The sequence below is a fragment of the Mytilus galloprovincialis genome, chromosome 2 (assembly GCF_965363235.1).
Source record: "Mytilus galloprovincialis chromosome 2, xbMytGall1.hap1.1, whole genome shotgun sequence".
NCBI lineage: Eukaryota > Metazoa > Mollusca > Bivalvia > Mytilida > Mytilidae > Mytilus > Mytilus galloprovincialis.
The window spans coordinates 70,127,271-70,149,926 of NC_134839.1; the positions used below are offsets into that span (position 1 = coordinate 70,127,271).

At 31.3% G+C, this 22,656-nt stretch overlaps 2 protein-coding genes across 9 annotated transcripts in view; one reads left to right on the top strand and one right to left on the bottom strand.

The window, feature by feature from the left end:
* Nucleotides 1-22,656, top strand: part of LOC143064266 (uncharacterized) — a 51,585-nt gene that overhangs the window by 16,858 nt on the left and 12,071 nt on the right. For 2 of the 7 annotated variants that reach the window (XM_076236986.1, XM_076236988.1), the window contains exons 2-3: nt 2,452-2,484; nt 7,248-7,474. In XM_076236986.1, the coding sequence (XP_076093101.1) occupies nt 7,340-7,474 (135 nt within the window). In that variant the 5' untranslated portion in view covers nt 2,452-2,484; nt 7,248-7,339. Of the gene's footprint in view, nt 1-493; nt 603-2,451; nt 2,485-6,284; nt 6,303-7,247; nt 7,475-19,822; nt 19,959-21,932; nt 22,040-22,656 lie in introns of those variants that run through there. The other 5 variants (XM_076236987.1, XM_076236990.1, XM_076236989.1 and 2 more) reach the window with 5 other exon arrangements.
* On the bottom strand, nt 8,264-14,719 carry LOC143064265 (uncharacterized). Of its 2 annotated transcripts, XM_076236985.1 has the most exons (3): nt 14,494-14,719; nt 13,536-13,794; nt 8,264-10,059 (listed from the first exon to the last, which is right to left on the bottom strand). In XM_076236985.1, the coding sequence occupies exons 2-3, from the start codon at nt 13,783-13,785 to the stop codon at nt 9,458-9,460; spliced, it is 852 nt and encodes a 283-aa protein (XP_076093100.1). In that variant the 5' UTR covers nt 13,786-13,794; nt 14,494-14,719; the 3' UTR covers nt 8,264-9,457. The 2 variants fall into 2 exon arrangements, with proteins under 2 accessions (XP_076093100.1, XP_076093099.1); XM_076236984.1 differs by having other exon boundaries at nt 8,264-13,794.

Below are 22,656 nucleotides of genomic sequence, written 5' to 3' on the forward strand. Positions count from 1 at the left end.
TCCTGAGATAGTTTTAGATGGCTTAATTTAAAACTGCACATATGATTTCAGTGAAAACACGGTCCTTTTAAGTCTTTCTTTCAGAGTTTTGTCTAAAAGGGGCAGATACATAGGAGAATTGATGTGTTTTAGCGACCTGGAACAAAAATTCATTGAAAAGACGCTGTTTCTATCAGTGCTATGCCCTGTATATATATCCTTACTTTGCTGCAACCTTGAAATATCAATTATCTAACCTGATTTTATCTGACTTCTGTCGAAGTGAAAAAATGTTAAGTTGAAATATTTACACTTTGAATTTATCTGATAAAAATTAGATTACTTTATTGCCCTATCTGTAATATTAAAAAGGTAGTGCAGAAATGGAACATATGTGCAAATCATAACAGCTTCTGCTCAGTAAATCCTACTTCAACACAGGTGCGTTTTGGGAAACCTTGCACTGTGGGTAGTGTTATCAAAATGTATTGTGTACTATCAGTAGACTTGGCATGGATATTTCTTTTTAAAGTGTAACAAAACCAAGAAAGTTCAAAATGTCAGTATAAAGATTAAGATTTTTATTTGGATTGATAGAAAATTTGCCAAGCTAGAACTAGCAGGTAAGAACATCCCTATATACATGTGCCAGCAATGTGTCAGCTTGGCTTTGTTTCTTCTGAATAATCTGATAATTAATCCATGTATATGTTAGATAGGTATAGTAATGAAATACCACAGAGTGTTTACCACTCCTCAATAACTTCCAAATTTTAGCTGTAACATCTTATGATTAAGTAGACACAAGTTAGTTATAAGCTGAGTAAGACAAAAATTCTGTAAAAATTTAAATTAACATAAAAAGTGCATAATTTTCTCTGAAATACACCTCTGTATTCTTTTGATTATAAGATAGTTATATATTTTCATATTTGAAGTTTTTAAGTCATAAGTGATCTAAAGTACCTGTCGAGGGGGCACATCATTTTGCAATCAGTTGATTAGCATCTAATTATTTGGGGAAATTGTGGACCTTGAACATAGGAGATTGTACCAAAGTATCTGTTTCCACACTTTTTCTGTAATGTCTGAATTAATAATTGTTGTTTTACCATGCAGTATGTATTCTGTAAATTTTGTACCATTACAACAATTTTTTTTAGAAGTTTTGACCTTAGTGGCTATAGAAATCTGTAGTATAAATTTACGTTTATTTAAAAAATTAGCAAACATGATTTGACACAAATTATAACAACATTGGTGAGTCCTCCTTTTATCTGTTATGTATAGATCAGGTGATAAGACATATTTTGTATTGTCATATCATAAGATGTTACAGCTAAAATGTAAGTTTTGTTCCATTTGAGCAATTGCAATGAAGTTCAATGGTCCTGAGACCTTTTTTTTAAATATCTGTTTTCTATACTTAAATCCATAATTATTGAATCCATTGAATAGAAATATTACCCTTGTCTGTCGTAAGATTGTATGACCATAAGTGTCCCAATATTAGTTTATGTTCTCTAACTTTAGTTTGTTTCAACCACATGTTATGAAACTTATACACAATGACTATTACCACAAAACACAGATCGAATTTGAGAGGCATCATTTATACTGTTCTAGAGTTATGCCCCTTTATATTGTTATATGCAAGAAGGGGCATCATCTATGTCGCATGGACACATTCTCCATTCATTTGACTAAATTTTGTATTCCTCATTATCATATATAAATAAAAATTGTCACATTTATTGAAAAATATCAGAAAAGAAGAGTTTATTGGTCCAGTATATAGATATGGCCTGAAAAGACATTTATTTAGCTGTTTGAGCAATATCAAATATCTGCAGGTGCTGAAAAAACATTGTACATGGATTACATCAGAAAACATTATGTAACCTATAATATAAACTTTATTCCTCCAGAATACTTCTATTACCATAATAAGATCATTCTGTTTTTTTTCTGCAATATAGCAGTTTATGAACTTGGGAGGATTTGTCATACATATTGACATACCAACTGTATCGAGCATATTAAGGAACCATAGTTGGTCTATTAACTCCATGTTTTTATCATTTTATTTTATAAAGTTGATTTTAAACATTTACTTTCTAATTGTAAAGATCTTAATCAATGTTTTTAAACAAATATTTTCTTGTAGCCTTACGTACACCTTGACACCTATGGCATGTTTAAACATTATATATATACCTGAATTATTACCTGTGCAAAAACTACAAAGAGAAAATGTAACTTTTAAAAAGACTGCCTTAAGAAATTAACATTTAGAATTGTACATTTCTTGTGTCATTAGGAGGAAGTGAAATAAACATGACAACTTGTTTTCTACAGTTTTGTGGAAGTGTGTAGAATTTAAAATGTAGTTTTTTGTGGATTTTTATGTTTTTCACAGCTTTTTTTGGATGACTTATGTAGTTTAATCTTAACATATTGTGATATTTTCAGATATTTCGGATTTAAAGAAGAATTACTGAAGAGGTATTTAAATTAGAATATTAGTTTTTAGCTTTGAAAGACTTGCACTGTCAATGATAAGAACACATATTAAAAAGAACCTTTAAAAAAAAAAGACTAGACAAAACAGAAGTTTAAATGCTATATGAAATCTCCAAAAAAGGAAAGAAATAATCTAGAATAAAAGTCCTTATAAGAGATTATGATACAAATAAACATTGTAGACGTCTCATAACAACTGATTTCTGAGAGATACAAGCTCATATCAAAATTTTGTTTACAGTACATATTTTGCAAGCCTTATTTACAGCTTTCGGTTTCTTTTTTTTTTTTAAATGTAGATACTTTGTACCTTTAAAAGAAATTAAAAAATATTCAATGTAATAAAACATTCGCTACAAATCTGAGCTTAATTAGTGTACAGAAGTTTAAATGATCTTGTGCACTTCACAACAAAGCTTATTTAAATTATTGTGCACCACAAGCATTTATTTTGGTAAAAACAATCCCCTAATTGAAAGTATTCCAATTTTAAACAATACCTTGTTTATACAACATATTTTTAAAGAAGTATAAACTACAGATTGTACTAAAGATATCAATATTGAATACATACAGACTTTTACCAAATTTCAATAGTTTGGGTTTTCAACGTTAATATACTATTAAGTAAATGTAAGAATGTTTGCCCAGAATAGAATTAGATTAGCCCATTCTCATATATTGTGAATGATTCAGAGCATGTACATGTATTATCTTAATCATGTTACAAGTCAGGAATCAACGATCACGATAAAGTCGACACATAGACTTGACCACCTTCCAAAAAAGAAGTTGTGTAAATATGCAAATGATGCATGATTCATTCTTTCCTTGTGAAATGGCTACTAGCCCTTACTCCGTTTACTCATTTTAAAGTCTTGTGCTTGTGCCTTCAGTTATTTAGATGGGGTGTTAGGTAAGACCAGGTCAAACCAAACTCCCCTTTGGTTTGGAGTGACATGTCTTCCTGCGGCATGTGATTTTGTGAGCTAACATGTTAAAGATTTGTTTCACTATGTCATTTAAGTACAAACCTTGTTTCATATTCATATCACCATAATGATAAGTAGATGTGGTATGATTGCCAATTAGACAACTCTCCACCAGAGAACAAATGACATAGAAGTAACCACGTTATTGAGGTGAATATGATTTTAAGTTCGCTCACATAATTTTAAACTTGCATCCATGCATCAAATATTTTATGTTTTATATTCAAGTTATCTTTCCCCCTTTGGAATCTTCTATAGGTATTTTCTATTAACCTAAGAGAAACATGTAATTAATTTACCGTGATCTAATTGACAATAACTAACAAGATAGCTTGAGAACATAACAGAAGTACATGATAGTCTTTGATTTGACTGAAGTAATTACGTCATTATCTGCCAGGTACATGCAGGTAGTTAATTAATATAAACATATCATTGTAAGTAATTAGTCTCGTAAAAATAGTAATTACTCATTAACTAGACCTGTTGTCTTTCCTCTTTCACTTAGGATAACAAACTTTTTCGATGAGTTTTGTGTTTTCTGGGAAATAAGGAAAAATTTAAACTACAGTTTCTTCGAAGGTAAGAAGGATTTAAAAAAAGTGTTCTTTCATTTTCCTGTTCAGAGATAATCATTGCTAAATGGATCGCTGAAACATGTAGTGATTAGGACATAAACATTCTTAGCAGTGGTTGTCTTTGTTGCTATGTTACATATTTGTTTTTCATTCATTGTTTTGTACATAAATTAGACCGTTAGTTTTCTCCTTTGAATTGTTTTAAATTTGTCATTTGGGGCCTTTTATAGCTGAATATGTGGTATGGGTTTTACTCATTGTTGAAGGCCATATATGGTGACCTTTAGTTGTTAATTTCGGTGTCATTTGGTCTCTTTTGAAGAGTTGTATCATTGGCAATCATAGCACATCTTTTTTTTTTATATTAGCGTGCATATTCATATATGTGATGATTGAATATTCAGACTGCTGTAAATAAGTTATTGCATAAGTGGTGAACTATTAATTTTAAGGGTTAAGGACACAAATTGTTAATCGTTGAAAGCAAAGCTCCTGCTAAATAAGGAAGATAAAGACACTACCCCCCCCCAACCCCCAACCCCCAACCCCACCTGTAGAAATCAAATAGTAGCTCCCTAATTAGGAAGTAATTGTCCTTTCATTATGATAGTTTGTAATATGTATCTAATCAATTTTCTCAGAAATTTGAATTGCTGACATTTAAATACATATTTATATACAGCATTTGGGAATATGAAATTCATATTTGATATCCCATTAATGATTTTGAACTTCTATTGACCAAGAATTAACCAAGCATGATTGATTGTATTGAAAAAACAATAAACTGTAACATTTCGACAATTAACTGTCAAGTAAAGGTTCTTCACCTTTATAATTGTTTTGTTGTTTTCCAATTTTGGATATTTTACTACAAATGTTATATTTCTGAAAGCTTTTGTTGTGGATTATATTTATTCTCAATGTAAAAAAAAAACCTGTAAAAAGTTAAAAATTAGCTGCAGCAGAATACATCTGCAGATGCTAGTTCAAATAGTCTGACTCTTGGCTGAGACTAGGTACTTAAAAACACTTTTTTACACTCCTGAAAATTTATAAAGATAACAAACTTTAAAAAGCAAGACTTTGGTGTAAGTATTGGTAGCTACTGTGAATAACAAAGTTAGTAGTCGTTAGTTAGTAGTAATATAAACTTGTATTCAAATTTTCTGCCATTACTCACACAAGTTCAGGCAATATTCTGCATTAAACTACCATTAAAACAATTTCCATCAAATTTTCTAAGTGATTATTGCATGACATCAAAAGGTTATTTGGAGTTGGATCTAGAATCATTTGGAGCAAATTGAGCTAAATACTAAAATATGGAAATACTTCTGCAGTTACATTAATGCCAAATTGACTTTAGAGCTTAACATGCAGCTCACATGGAGAGTAATTTCTATTGTTTAAGTTTGTCATCAGTACTTAAGTTCTAAGAAGCTGCATGACCAATGTAATATAAAGAACAACAAGGAAATTGTTATTTCTTTGCTTTTTGGTGTTTTGATAAACCTGTAGTGATTTTGTGTCATGGATTGAAACACCATATCTTTTCTATTCTATTCTATGATGTATTATTCCCATACTGTAATACATCTGGAGCAAAAAGCTTTTTATCTGATCACCCTAAGTCTGTACATAATATTGATTAATTATATAAAATAGTTAGGGAGAAAAACCATTTACATCACCATTAACTGTTATCTTCAGGAATCAATGGAAAAGACATAAATTTTAAGTTAATTTGAAGTTTATGGTAAGCACCAAGCACCAAATAATTAAGAAAAACCCACCATATTTGGTATCGTATTTCTGTTTCATATATCTGTGCATAGTTGTCTCTGGTTAAATCTAGTTAGTTTGGTTTTGGAACTTAGCCATATATGATTTAAACTAATTTCAATTAAAGACTTAATTTAATTCTGAACTTTGTTTAGTAATTTTTAAATTACAATATTTAGTATTTTAATTCTGATCATTTAAATTCTTCATAAGATCTATAAGAGTCAGTTATGCTAAGAATGTGTTGTTTCAGACTATAATTATGTTTATATAAACAAGTACGTATTAAGTTTAAACTTAAAGCACCAATGAAATACCATAAGTTAGATATGTCAAAACACTAAAGCAGATTGGGTGTACTGGAGCTCATTATTAGATAGGTCAGGATGAAGATCAACAACAAAAATATCACTCCTTTGATATTTTAGCTATCTCCAGGAAATTGGTAAGATTTATGTCTGGTGTACATATATGACTCATTTCCTTTATATTTGTAAGAGATTTAAGGAATAGCGTACCGAAAAGGTAATACTTTGTAGGAAGCTGGTTGAACTCGTTTTATGCTGTATCGATTTCAGGACTAATATGGACATTACTATGGATAAATGACTGAATAAATTGTATCTAAAGAAGTGTAGGATAGCTTGAATGAAAGGAGATGTGGTAAAAAGTAAATCACAACAATACTGAACTCCAAAGAAAATTCAAAAAGGAAAGTCCCTAATCAAAATCAAAAGCTCAAACACATTAAATGAATGGATAACAACTGTCATATTCCTGACTTGGTACAGACATTTTCTTGTGTAGAAAATGGTGGATTGAACCTGATTTTATAGCTAGCTAAATGTACATGATACAGCAACCCAAACAAAAAAGTGATTTCCTAAAAGATAGAATTGTATATAAACTGCATGGTTTTCTTCTTAATCAGCAAGGATTACATAGAAAATGTGCAAGTGCAGATCTACAGTTGTAACAAAACAATTAATGTGTGCATTTATTGATACAGTTGTCAATCAGCAAATGAAAATACATGTACAAACTTCATTAAGGCAATATCAGCAGGGAAAGCGGCATAGAAATAGGGTAATCACAATTTCAAAATGCAAGTTTAATCAATATGAAACTAACACTGATGTGTTTTTAGCAATAATAAAAACCACATTGCAAGGTTTTTTTGAATTCAAGAGTCTGAACCACAGATGCTTGCATCAAGTTTAATGTAACATATTACATGTGTATCAAATGAATATGCTGAAATTTGACAGATTTTTTATTCTGTTAAAATTTGTTCAGTTTGATTTTAAACAAAATATTAGCTCAGATTACACTAGTATACAATTTATCAATTTAAAATTTAATAATTGAAAAATGTTAATTTATATTGCAGGATTATGATTGGATATAATTTGACCAAAGAAAGATAACTCATTCTTCAGCATTATTTTCGATTCACATTTGTTTGTTATTGGATTATGAGAAATGCTTATATACGATAAAGATGAAGATATCTTAACAATGGAAGATTTTGAAGAGGAAACCATGATACAAGAAAATTCAAAGGGAGAAAACTCTCCATTCACAGATTCTGCTGACAAGGTGCCACCTGACAATGCTGTACGTATAGAAAAAACTATAAAATAATGCATGGTTGGTTATGAAAAGATATCTGGGGTACATATATCATGATTTTTTGATATTTCATACTAAATGCTTCTTCAGAATATATAATTCAATTTTGATGATACATTGTATAGGAATCATCAAACATTTGTTGGCAGAATGCAGGTCAAAAGATAGAGACATGCTTACAGTATTTTCGTTTAACTTTTCTAATAGTCATAGTCTGAATTCTGAATTCTGAATTAATAAGAACATATAAAGGAAAGGAGAAACAGAAAAAACTTCAATGAGACAGCAGCAAATAAGAATACAACTTAAAAAAAAAAGACATCTAAGAGTCAAAATATTCTTTTCCGAAATAAGTATAGAATTTTTTGTGGCTGTGTAGAAAAACTGATGGTTAAGTATTCCGATCACGTATTCCCCTCTATCACTGCAGGTGGCGGTATTAATTTTTAGTTCACACAAACTGTTGAGAGGTATTATAATTGTCTTTCATTTAAAGTATGCAAACTACAAGAAATAAGTATTTGATTGTACTTTATTTGAATTGCAAATATTTAATACAAAAATTAAATGAATCTTGGACTTTTTCAATTTGTTTCTTTTGTAAAAAGAACAGTGAAATTAATCAAGAGCTCTTTTGAAGACCGCCATTTAATGTCAGACAAAATTATTCCTTATAGATTTTGATAAAAAGAAATAGGTCACTTCAAATTATTTCACCAAATTTGTAAAAATCATGATGTTATCCTCGAGGCCCAAAACATAACAAATAGATAATAAGGTTTTGGCAGTATTTGGCCACAGCTTTATCTTGAATAAAATATAACATATATGATATATAATATGTATTTAAATTGGCAATCTTGCTCTGAAATATATTTATCAATGTCTGTATTTAATATATATGTAAATTATAATGTGGCTACCGCAAATTATGGCAAACCACTAATATAAATATATTTAAGTAATATGTCTGGTACGAGAAGTTGACTGATGAGCCCTGGTAATCAGAGGCTATCATTACTGTTCACTGAATATATGAATGTTAAATCCAGCGCAGCGAAATGTGCCAAATGTGCTCTGCCAATGTCCACTTTTACATCTACATTGTGTTCACTAGTTGTCTCCTACTCTCCCATCTCAGTACCATTAGCAGAATTAAGCTGAAATATAAACTTAAAAGCAGTATCTGGTTTCTTACTTCCATTCAGAACAAATACACATGTAACACAAAATTAATTTACATTGGGAGGGTGGTGGGTTTTTTAAGAAGATTATTTTCTCGTCCAATTTTCGTCTGCTGCAATCTTGCCGACGTATTTCGAAAAGACCAAAGCGAGGTTGCGATCAAACTAATAAACACAAATGTTAAATACCCAACAGTGAACCACCACCTGCCCAAATTAAAATCTTCGAGTTTGTACCCAATGGATAACGGGCTTTAAAATTGTAGATTTTAAATCCTTTTATCCTCGAGGCCCAAAACATAACAAATAGATAATAAGGTTTTGGCAGTATTTGGCCACAGCTTTATCTTGAATAAAATATAACATATATGATATATAATATGTATTTAAATTGGCAATCTTGCTCTGAAATATATTTATCAATGTCTGTATTTAATATATATGTAAATTATAATGTGGCTACCGCAAATTATGGCAAACCACTAATATAAATATATTTAAGTAATATGTCTGGTACGAGAAGTTGACTGATGAGCCCTGGTAATCAGAGGCTATCATTACTGTTCACTGAATATATGAATGTTAAATCCAGCGCAGCGAAATGTGCCAAATTGTCCGATAAGATCAGGGTATCAACTTGATCTGATTGGACAACCGCCACTGAAAAGAGGGGGTGTAGCTGCGCGAAGCTGTGCCAAATACAATTTAATATATTAACTTTCAAGTTACTTCCTAGTAACTTACTTGAAACGTCAGATATAAAATGTTAACATAACAGTTGTATCTATTTACAGTCGGGGAAGGTTAAATTAATGCCAAGATTCCTGATGATCATTTCTAATCCTCCCTGGAGGGTATTCAAAAAAATGTTATTTCCCAAAGACGTCAAATGCACTCCATCTTTCATTAAGAATAATTCATTAGCCTTTATATCAGGGTAACGGAGGTAACAACCATCTGTTTTGGTTAAAAATGATGCTATAGAGGTATTAACCCTCATTCTACATTTTTCCATGGCATTAATATTGTCAGAGTAACGCCAACTTGATCTCGGAATAATTTGAGACCAGACAAAAACTGTGTCCAACATCAGTTGACGCATCCAACTGAACTGTTTCCTTATTAGTTCACAAAGAGTTTTTGAACTTTTTTCCCCTATATCATTGCCTCCAATATGTAAAACTAATATAGTTGGCGGATCTTCATATTTTAACATGGTTCTTATTTGTTGTTTCATGTCCAGCACTTTACCTCCACATTTTCCCTGCCACCAAATATTTACTCCCATCCTCTGCAGCCCCAAGTTTACCCCTCCCGGTCTTCCTCTGGCTTCCCCAAAGGCATGCTTAATAATCGAGGATCCAACGATCCAAACTGTAGCATGTCCTGCAATTCTTAGAAAGCAATTATTACTTGCTTATATTGATGCAGGACATACCATTTATTTACACAATACAATATTATTTAAATGCCAGCTCAAGACTGCATTACAAAATAAGCAAATATAGAAACATATTTACACAAATAAATGTACATATATGATGTTCAGGCATTTAAATCCTAATGTAACGCAAAAAGGCCTGTGACTTCCAACGTCCCATTTCTTTAATTTGTTCATCAGAAATACCTTCTAATGCACATGTAGTTGCCATGCCAATTCTAAAGGAATGGGACTTAAATCCATTGTTTTCTATACCAATTACTGACAGAGACCTTTTTAATAATGCTGAAAACTGGTATCTTGTAAGGGGGGATCCATCAAAATGACAAAATAAAGGTCCCAGATAAGGTGGGCGAACTTTAATAAAATTAGCCATTATTTGTACTGGACATACATTTTTGTTTTTCTGCTTAGAAATAACGATTGTTGTTCCAGAACCAAACTGATCAGTTTTAGATGACGTCAATAAAACCTCTAATCTTGCATCACAAAGCTTTATATTTTCAAATTTTACAGTATGCATCTGCTTATTTTTACAATCAACTGTTATTTCACCTACTCTCATAAAACCATGAAAGGCTAGCGAAAATGAAGCCATAAACAGTTTTGTCTCATACCCGTTTTTGCAAATCACCGCCAATGACCTCAATAATTTTTCCAATTTATCTCTCGTTATGGGTAATCTAGTGCCTTTTGATTTGGGCCCCCCAACCTTTTTATTCCTTCAATCAATTTTCTGACAACAAATTTCTGTGTATTGTCTTCTAAATTGTTGATTTTATTAAAGTAACTTAAGCCTGAAATATAGCCAGATACTGTTGAGTGGGACAATTTCTTTCTAAACATATAAACAATGAATGATGTCAAGTCATCAAGCGGAATAGGCCAGACATCAGAAAAACCATGATTTTCTCTGAATTTAACAAATATGTCCATGCTATGCAAATATGCTTTCTGTGTACTGGGTGCTAATGAATTTATAAGTAAATGATTCATTTCAGTTCTGAAATCATCGACAGGAATTCTTGTGGGATTGCTGCTGGAGAACTGTCTGCATTCGGGACCAAGTCCATAAAACGTTGTTCCTGAAATCGAGAAAGAGCATCTGCGATTGCATTATGCTCACCCTCAATATGTTGTGCCCTAAATTGTATGTTATTGTTCATAGTGAGAAAAACTAGTTGTCTTATCAATATCATAACTCTCTTTGATTTTGATGTTCTTTTGTTCACAATGCTTACTAATGCCTGATTATCTATTCTCAACAGAATCTTTTTATTTCTAAATGAACGACCCCATATCATGAACGACAGCACGATGGGAATAAGCTCCAAACATGTTATATCCAATAAAATGCTAGTATCAGCCCAACTACTTGGCCACTGGTATTGTACCCAGTGACCTTGAAAATAAGCTCCACAACCTAATAAAACATTACCTGCACTATCAGTGAATAATTCCAGACTTTCATTAGTCGACCAAAATCTATCAGGAAAATAACACTGACCATTGAATTGATCTAGAAAATTTAGCCAAACTCTAGCATCTGCTTTGACCTCTGAATTCAATCTGACAGTATAATAAGGCTTTCCATTCTTAACTGAAGCTATCAAATCGTAAAAACGACGAATAAAAGCACGGGCTGATATAATAGCCCTTGAACAAAATGCCATTAAACCAGTAATTGATTCAAGTTCCTTCAGTGCCATTTTCTTTTTCGACAAGACCTGATCAAGCATAAATTTAAGTTTATCCAGTTTTTCAGGGGGGATTCTAACCAACATAAGTACTGTGTCAATTTCAAGGCCTAAAAATGTGATACATGTGGTAGGACCTACTGTTTTATTCTCTGCTAGTGGAACACCTAGCTGCCTACATACTTCATTAAAAGTGTCCATCAAAATGGTACAATTATCCGTTGAACTTTCACCAGCAAAGAAAAAGTCATCCAAATAGTGGTCTAAAGTCTCAATGCCAGCTTTCAATGCAACTGTTTTATGCAAAAAAGTGGCAAATTTTTCAAAGAGGGCACATGATATAGAACAGCCTTCAGGCAGACATTTATTAATATAATATTTCCCATCAAAGAAAATTCCCAGAAGGTCAAAATCAGCTGGGTGAACCAATAAAATTCTAAAGGCCTGACTAATGTCCATTTTTGCGCAAAGCACGTTATTTCCTAATTCAGAGATCATCCCAACCACTTTATCAAAAGAAGAATACTTTACTTTACAAATTTCTGGATCAATGAAATCATTCACACTCCAGTTTAGAGGATATGACAAGTGAGTTATAAGACGCCATCCACCGTCATTTTTTGAAACTACCCCAATAGGAGATATTCTTAAAGTTGAAATTGGTATTTTTGAAAAGGGGCCCAACATTCTACCAAGATGCACTTCTTTTTGTAATTTTAAATTCGTTTCAGTTTTGTGAACTTCTGCCGAAATGAGATTGCTTGCAAAACTCGAGATCCTTGGACCAGTATAGTTTAATCTAAACCCCTCTATAAATCCCAATAATAACATTGCTGCATCAGTTTTGTTTTCATAATTTGACAGTAATTCTCTTAAAGATTTAATTTTGACTGGGGTTTTGCCTTTGTCCCATAAATGCTCCAGGAGAACGGAATCTTGTGTTATTTTGCATTTGCCTAGGTGCAAAGGGTTGAAAATTAGATGCTGTTTTTTGTGGTGCTTGAGGCCGGGCTGATCTGAATCTCTGAACAATCCCAGGTGACTGAGGATTATTAGAGTTAGTCACTTTGCTATTAGTGCAATATATAACCGGATGTACCCCACTGCATTTTAAACAAGCATGTTTGTATGTGCAATATTGTTGGGTGCACGTCCCATTATAATTATATGCATAGCATTTAAGAAAATTGTTTGTTGGTTTTTGTGCAATATTGAACTCTGGCCCATTAATTGGACCTGCTGGTTGCATATACAATAACCATAGCTCAGTGTCTATGACAGACCAGGATCCAGCAGGCTCCTGTGATCTACGTAGTCTAAACTGTTCATCATACAATTTCCATCCTAAACCTGCATAGCGTTTAGCCCTAACCTGACAGTTTGCATATACTTCAACAGTTCTTGGAACTGAGATGTATGTATAGTACAATAAATACTGATATATATTAAAAAGGCATCCGTCCATATACCTATTGTGTTAATTCTTGTATCCTGTTGCTTAGGTTGTAATATAATCTGTCCCTGATTAAATGTAAGTGTTTGATTCACTCCTGTTATGTTTTGTGAATTATTTAACAAACTGCCCATATCTACATATTCCCCATTTATTACTTTTTGTTTGACATTTTGCGATACGTTTCGCGCTATGTCATCTGACGCCTTAACCGTTTCAATGGGTAAGGCATAACCTGTGTTAATTAGGGGTTGGTGTAATGTTGTATTACCTGGAGCAGGGTAAATTGTTTCTGCTGGCAGTGTTGCTGGGATCATTATTGGACTGTGTGGTAGTACATTAGTTGTCACTGTGTTTGAGCCGAGCTGTACTGGTGGTGTTCTACTTGTTCTAGGTAATCTATCTGCAATATTAGCAGTCGCCTCTTCCTGTTGCTGTTTCGACTTCTTTGCAGCAGCCGCTGCGCCTCCATTATTTGCCCTGCTTGTCGGCACCCTTTTTCTGCCGGACCTCCTATACATGATCTGAAACTTAAAGTGTATGTGTTATCTTCATTCAAATACATGTGCTTTACCTTATATATATATATAAAATATTAAAAGTGAATATCCAAAAACATACGTATTTCACAAATCTCTCTCCGATTATATGCCTATAGTTTGCTCTTTCGTGTTATTCTCAGGATATATAAACTAAGAATCAATTACTACTTACTAAAATGATTGTTTTGCCATTTGTGCAAATCCGAAACATACGAGTTTATCAAAGCCGGTTCCGGTTTTTATGCCCACCGTTAACCGGAAGTTTGTCATTACAAGTTTGTCAATAAATAGAGTCGAAACACTCAACTTTTTGCTCATTTTTGTCCTGTATTTAGATGAACTAAGTTATCGACTGCATCAATTTATATGCTGACAATAAGCTATTTCAAAATTTCATTGTGAAAATATTTGGTTGATTTGAAAACCCCTTATATCACTAAAGTACGGCAATAACAGTTATAAATTCCTTCACAATTTCAAATTGCATAAAAATATAATGTCTAACACAATCTTGTTTGATTTATTTTTGGCTGTGACCGTTTACTTAAATTCGACATTCATTTGCACATTAAATTTTTGTATGTTTTTAAATGTCGTTTTTAACTAAAATTTCAAGACATCGGGATTAAATCGATATCAATCCGTCTTTATCGTATATCAAAATAAACTTATAGCCCTTTATCAAACCTATTTCAGGTGTTATTTCAACTTTTTTAAGAAGATTATTTTCTCGTCCAATTTTCGTCTGCTGCAATCTTGCCGACGTATTTCGAAAAGACCAAAGCGAGGTTGCGATCAAACTAATAAACACAAATGTTAAATACCCAACAGTGAACCACCACCTGCCCAAATTAAAATCTTCGAGTTTGTACCCAATGGATAACGGGCTTTAAAATTGTAGATTTTAAATCCTTTTATCAACCCAATGTAAACAAACAGGGCGAAACTATAACCTTCGAAACTAGACAAGTTAACAACTACCCATATATCATGTGATTGAGACCAATTTGATAAAGGAAAATGTTTTCTTGACCTGACAGCCTGTTTTAGAACTTTGTGTCATGGCATTATAAGTAAATTATTGGGTTAGGATTGATTGGTGTTTGCTTTAGGTCAGTTATTGGGTTATGAATATCTCGAACAAAGAGGCTTTTGGAACATGATTTTGTAGATGTTTGAATAAACTATAAAGAACTAAAAGTAATTTACCCATTATATGTGAATATTATAAAGGAAAAACTTAAACACAAATGTGTAGGTATCTGAGAAAAAAGTGATAGTTGTCCCTCTTTTTATGGTAAATATCAGCGACTCATTTCACAAAAAGTCTAACAAGTATAAATTACAGTTAACTCTGGTCTGAAGCTCTGTTGACTCAAAATTTTGGATGAGTCAAAGTTTTCCTGTTATCCCGAACTTTGTTCTATATGAATGTATGTATTTAACTCATTGTACGCATTTACTGTAAATTCAGAAATTATTGCGAGGTTTTTTATTATTGCGAAAAATGCGAGAGTTGTAAACACATTATTTTAAACTCGCATTTTGAATATTATTTATGAATAAAACAGGATTTTTTAAAAAATCTTAAAAATTTAGATCACATTTAAGTCTAAAATGACAAAATCACAACAATAAATTCACACAATAATTTATGATTTTACAGTACACAAATGTATGTCAAAATTTGTGTCAATTTTTTTTGTTGGTGAAATGAGTTCTAGGTGTGTAAATCTACCATATCTAGTTTAAAATAAGTATCCAATGTGACAGTTACATCTTTGATTTTGTTTTTTGTCCAATTTGGAAATAAATTTTGAAGCTTGCTGCTCCTTTTACTGTTAATTTAAGGGGGATAACTCATCAATATCAAAATTTTATAATTGACTGATTTATAAATGGTTTCTTAATGTCCAGTGGTAAAATTTTAATTACATGCATATTCAAGACAATAATAATTAATGTTATATGAATAATAACTGCTTACTAGACCAACACAGAGACTTGTAGGTGTTCATTAAATGACAAGACATGACACCCTATCTATGCACATTATTCTGGTTATGAGCCAAACAGTCTTTGTTCTTACTTCTAATTGCCATGGAGTTGGCTGAGAAGCAGTAATTACTGTGTTGGTTCAATTAGGGATCAAACCTCTGACAGCCTACTCTTGAGGTGAGCTTGAGGTTACTAAGGTGGTTAAGAACCCATAAGGAAATACCTCCAATTACCTGGCCTGTAGAAATACAATACCTAGGCAACATTCCAATAGCATTGTTAGTTAGTCCATTTTCCAATTTTGATCTTGACTGATATTTATTAGCAATGAACTCTCGATTTTTGTCCAGATATTATTCACTTACAAGATTCTGGTTTACTTATTAAAGGGTAAATATTTGATCAACAGCCTTATTGCTATTTATTAGTTTAGAAAAATGAGCTATTGTTAACAATTTGTACATGTATGTCAGATAACTGTTTAGAAATGAATAGTTGTTTTGTGATTCGTTGTGAGATAAATTGTTAGAAATACAATATTGTGGGAATATACTTGGACTTTATTTGTTTACAAAACTTTTAAACTTGGTAACAGTGCTTAGTGTTTATCAAAAAAACTTTCCAATCAAACTGATTAAATTGTTTAAACTAGGAGACGATTAAGGAGTAATGTTGTGTTGTAAAATTGTTATATAGATTTTGAAATACAAACTGTTACTGGGTACAAATTGAGAAGTTAAATTAAAATCGTAGTGTGAGAAAATGATTTTCTGTTACTTGGTTAAAATGAATTTGATGTAAACTTACATTTATAACATATGGTGATTAGTCAGAGTGTGTAATGATTAAAAACCAAAGCATAAACTTTATTGAAAGATCTTGACAATGTTAAAATTTTATCTTGGTATGATACAATAGTGGTAGTTCCATGTTTTATGCTTTACTGCGGCATAAATTATGAACTTCAGTTGGAATTAATAAAGATCTATTTTTTTGCATGTACATGTAATGGTCACAATAAATCTAGAGAACAAACAGTCTAACTAATATATATAATTCAAATAAGGACTGCAATCCACAATACATATAACCCAATGACTGGTTAAGGAGAGATAACTTTTATAAAAGTATGCTTACTTAACCAAACATCTTGGCCATACCAAGCTGACATATAACACTTGACACCAAAAAGGAATCATGGCAGGGTTTGGAATATTGCCGTTGTGTCAGATATACTTATAGGTATAAAAATTGTCCAGAGGGTTGGCTTCTTGGATGTTGTAGATTTTTTCATCTTTCTGTCCTTATATAATATTTCTGACCTTGAACTAATGCATGTCTATAGATGATATAATGTGTTTATCAGGTGTTTGATGACGCTGTATTTAGTTTGTTTGTTTTCTTTGCACAATTTCCTTACCTGACTGTGAACTGTAACCTTTGTTGTCTGAGGTGCTTTATTATCTTTTATAAAATACTTACAAGTGTTTTATCATTTATAGGAAATTTTGTGGGATAGGAAGTCTTTGTTTTATAGAGTAATTATAAATTATTTCAAGCTAGGTATCATAGATGGCAACCCAATTTGAATTTTGTACTCCACGCAATGTATTTATGCATCTTGGGGGGAAAATGTTAATTTTCGTGAGGAGTAAACGTTTAATTCGGAAAAAAAAGAATGAAATTTTGTGGACTTTTATGACATCATTATGCTTTACCACTTGACTGCTTTAGAATACAAGTATCTGATTACATTTAATCTGAAAAAATAGGATACTGATCAACAGTTTTATACATTGACTAGGAATAAAAGGTATTACATCATGCAGGATTAAAAGGTGAAATATCTTTTTAGAATTTGAAATGATAAATTTTACATTAATGTAGGAGGTGTTTTTTGGTATGTTTGCCCTCAATAAACTTCTAAACAACAAAGATTTAGAAGAAATAAATACTTGATTGAATATGCTGACTCACTTTACAACTACTCCAGGTTATTCCAGGTGTCCTTGATGTAGTTGATTTTAATGTCACATATAAATCTTTGAAAACTTTTAATCACTTTATTTTGATTTCTTAAATGTTGAAGTATATTATAGGAAAAATTAAATACTTCAAGCTCTCAACATAAAAGGCAAACAATTTACTGTTACTCCAGGGCTATAACTTATATAATGATTAAAAAATAGTAATCATGTTGACTTGAAATTTACAAGCAATAGGTTTTTGTCCTGGACATCAAAGTATTGTCAGACTTTTAAATCTCCCTTAGGATTAAATTCATGATTTGAATGTAACATTTTTATTAAATAAAGGTAATACATTAACAATATTTGACTTAAGGGGTAATGACTTTTATCTAAATAAAAATAGTATTATAGGATGATTTAAAACATGCAGAGAACATCTTTTAGAGATTTAAAATACCTTGGAAGTATAATAATAAGGTACTTGTAAAACTGTCTTCTAAGTTCATGCATGTCATTTTAAAATGGAAACAAAACAAATGACCTCAGTATTTCAAATAGGGAAAATTATTTCCATGTTATAAGAAATATAAAATGTTATATGTAAACAGGGATATCATTTTCCCACAATATATTTTCTGGTTGGGTAAATTTCTCTTGGTTACATCTTCCTGAACTGAGGTGTCCTTGGCAATTTATATCCACAGACTTATATGCACCAGCATATATGTCCCCAAGGTAGAAATAGTCATGTGATTTCGAAAGTATACACCTGCTATATATCTGAAAACGTTAACTAAACATTCTGCTGTAAAAACATTTCATTAAAATGGAATCTGGTACATGTGCTGAAATTGTTTTTAAAAAAAAGTACATACATGTAGTATATGTTTTCGGATATATTTAATAACGCCCCTCCCTACCTTTTTCAAAAATCCTGGATTTGCTCCTCAGTTAATTTTCATGAATTTTTTTGCTGCTCTAAACACAAGACTAATTGTTACTTGCATTTTATAACCTTACTCTAGAAAAAGGGACTAAATTTCAATCACTTTGTCCATCCAATTGTCCAACAAATATTTTGGTCAGAAACCTCTTTTTCAGTCATGCAGCAGCTTGACTGTGATGAACTGTATATGTGAGGACTTTGTAATTGCCAGACCTCTACTTCCTGTTTTCCAATTCTTTCAATTGTGTGGGGGTGAGGGGGATATTCTAAGCACTTGTTGCTGTATCAATGAGGAATATTCTTACTTCCTAGTCTTCATAAAAAAGGGTCCTGATTTAGCCTCCTTAGGAATGCAGATAGTATATAATTTAGTTGTCAAAATAACCATTTATACATCTATGACTGAACATATCTTCCATTAACTATACTGATTACTATGCATGTCTGTGGTTTTCTCCAGACACTCAGGCTTCTTCCACCAATAAAAATGGTCCACCATGAAATAGCACACAAAAGTGTTGAAAGTGGCTTTAAACATCAATCAATCAATCAATCAATTATGCTGACAACTTGGCTGGACTGCTATCATATGTAAACAATCACAAGTTGTGGTGCTGAATTTATATTACAAATTCATCTTTTTGAAAAGACTTAAAAAGTAATTAACAAATGATGTAGAATATTTGTCTGCCAACCATCAGTTTTTATGTGTATTAGATACAAGTAAATGCTTCAGGCTATACCAAAGTTATTAGTATTGACCTACTTCATAGTGAAAAACATAAGTTTGGTAATTATCTATATCATCATTGACCGTGTGACCTGTCAATGCCATTTGTAAAACATTTATATGCATTATTCAGCTAGGGGCCTTTGAAAGGGGGGAATATATGCTTGACGAAGGTTGAAAGCAAATCAAACTTTACAAAGTTTAATTTTTTTACGTAGTTTCTTTTAAATCCATTTAGATTTATGTTATATGTAAAAGGGTAGAAAATAAGGCAAAAAATAGCAAATTTGAACATGATTGGATTTGCCCTTAATTTTGCCCCCTGATTTGTAATGTAAGTAATTATATATGTAACTGATCATAACATGTAATAATGTGTTAAAAACATTATTTAACATTATGTAGTGGACAACGATCAGTAAATGTGGACATACTTTAACAAAATATGCCTTCTACAGATTTCTTTCACTGGTCAAAAATTTTCAACAGGACTCGCAAAAGTATTAAGGTAAAATTTTATTTACATTTTTACGAATAATGGATGAAGTGAAAAATTTCTAATTATGGGTATTGCAAAATCAGCTGATTTATGCTTAAAGAGTTATAAGTATTTGCAAAAAGATCTTAAAATTTTATAAATGTTCTTTGAGATTTATAGTCTTAAAACAGCGGAAATGTAATTTTTCTGTAAAATATGACAATAATTGCATATTTTCAAATAATGAAAGCTTTCAAGTGCAGCATAAATGGCTTTATTGACAAATTACACATTATTCCCTTTGATCTTGGTGCCTAATATTTTTCTATATAGAGTATAGGACTTGATTCACTACATGCTTATTTTTAATCTTTCACTTTCATGTAATAACACATAAAACCATTTTATATTACTGTCAATTGATCAATTCATAATGAAAAGTATGCAGTATTTTCAATTGTAACACCACCAAATATAATCCATGTTATACCAAAATAAAACAGTGATAATACATTTAGATTAAATTAGTAGTATTTGAGTTATTTTTAAAATGAGTGATAGTCAATGTAATGTGACCCTGTCCCCTCAAGATGATAAGCTACTGGTAGTCATTCATATTTTAGGCTTGTGTAGTACAAGATGAAAAATTTATGCTTTGTGTCAAAAAGTCGTATAAGCAGCTGCAATCATGGCTGAAATGCTGATATCTTTGTTTTTGCAAGACCTGTTGGAAGATCTTTGTTCTCTGCTAAAATTGCTGACTCCTTTGGCATAAAATTACTTGAATTGAGTTTTGGACTGTAGAAAAAGCAAGTTTGGAAGTGTCAAAAGTGAAAGAAATCTGCTACTTAGGGTAGGAGCAGTTTGAAAAGCCTCTGGCAGTTGTAATCAGCTTAACATTTCTATGTTTCAGTGTTATCTACATATTTTTAAAAAGTTGATTTTCTACATGTATTATAAGAACATATAAAACACTCCTGGGGAGTTTTGTGTAAAAATATATTTTTAAATTACCTCAGGGTTTATCTTATGACACTTTATATGGTAGCATCACATGCATGTCCTATATTATTTTGTACCTTTAATATTATGTAATAATTTGAAAACTTAACGCAGTTTAGATCCTCACTCAGATAAACTAATGTATTCAAATATTTTGATGTTAGATAATACATAAATCATTCAAACAACTCTATTTACTGCTTGTGTACAATTTTGGTCCTTTTAGAAATTTTAGATATAAAATCTTTTGAAGCATTTATGTAATGTATTAAATCTACCAATTATATTCAAAGGAAATGATTTAAATGCAACTTGAATTGCAAAATTATTGATTTATCCAAAAGAGAAGCATAATTTACCATAACTACTTTATGAGTTGACTTTAATGCTTTCAAAGCAAGATTTTATGACTTTTGAATTTGATACAGACTGATGTGTGCATAGAATTTTTGTAGCACATAAGAACATTCAAGTTTGTTAGTTGAAATAGGCAAGATAAGAAGACATCTTAATTTTTCTATATTTAAATAAAAAATAGCAGTATTAAATGGCTGATTTTTTCCCTTATTTAAAACAACTATATATTATATTAAAATACAAATTTACATTTAGTTTGAAGGATAATGAATAGCAAGCTTTGCATATTTCAGATACATTCTCATACATAAAAGTTTGAATTTAAACCGTTATAAGATATTCTGATGTTTATACTGATCATTGTCAAGTTAGTTACATCCAATTTAACATTCTTTAGATGTTTAAGATATCTTTAACACGGATGTTTGACCATTTTTGGACATGGCAATGTAAAGTTAATGGTATTATCTACATGATATTTAAACTTTTGGCTATAATGATCTCAAGTTTCTCCCAATAGCTATTGTGGTCCTTCACTTGTAATTTCACGCTTGGTTTGTCAATAAACTAACTGACCAACATCATAATTGGTGATAATAAATGCTTTGGTGGTCCTGACATCATTTGTAAAGCCTGGCTGACCCATGGCTACATTTTATCTTGTTGATATTTTGGCGTACACAAATCAAGGACTTATTTTCCTTACACTAACCATTGTAGTTCTGCAAGGACTCATAAGTTTTGAACAATAGGTATGTACAATAAAGCTGAATCATTACTAGTTTCTTTTGATCTATGCTTTCCATTGTATCTCAACTTTAGAAAAAATAATTTTAGGAAGAATAAAAATGCTTTTTTTATCATTGTTGTTTTGCATTTCTACCTAATGTATTGTATCTGGTCATAAGAATACAAATGTTGCTTCAAATTTGGGAAGTGGTACTTCAATAATGTCTGATAAGCTATTGCAGATTTTTCTTTTAAGTAACTGTGATGGTTAAAACATGTTTTCTGCTCTATTCACTTGACTTTGTTTATATTATTTTTTTCATTTCCTAAGGATGCCTATAAATATGTAGGTATCCCTCTGGTGGTCGTGTCAGATTAATTCATATCTATATATATAAACCTAGAAAACAGCTGGTAGTATTCCTTGATTTATTATTATAAAGTCTTTATCATGGGAAATGAGTGTTGCATCATGGAAATTTATTTCAAGTGAAAATTAACAAAATTATTTTTTCAATTCAAAGTTGGTACTACAAAAGGGACTTAACTCTTGTGACAAATTAAAAGTTAAGGAACTTAGTAAAGAAGAATACTACAAGCATCAGAAAGCAAATTAAAATGTTCAACAATATATCCAATA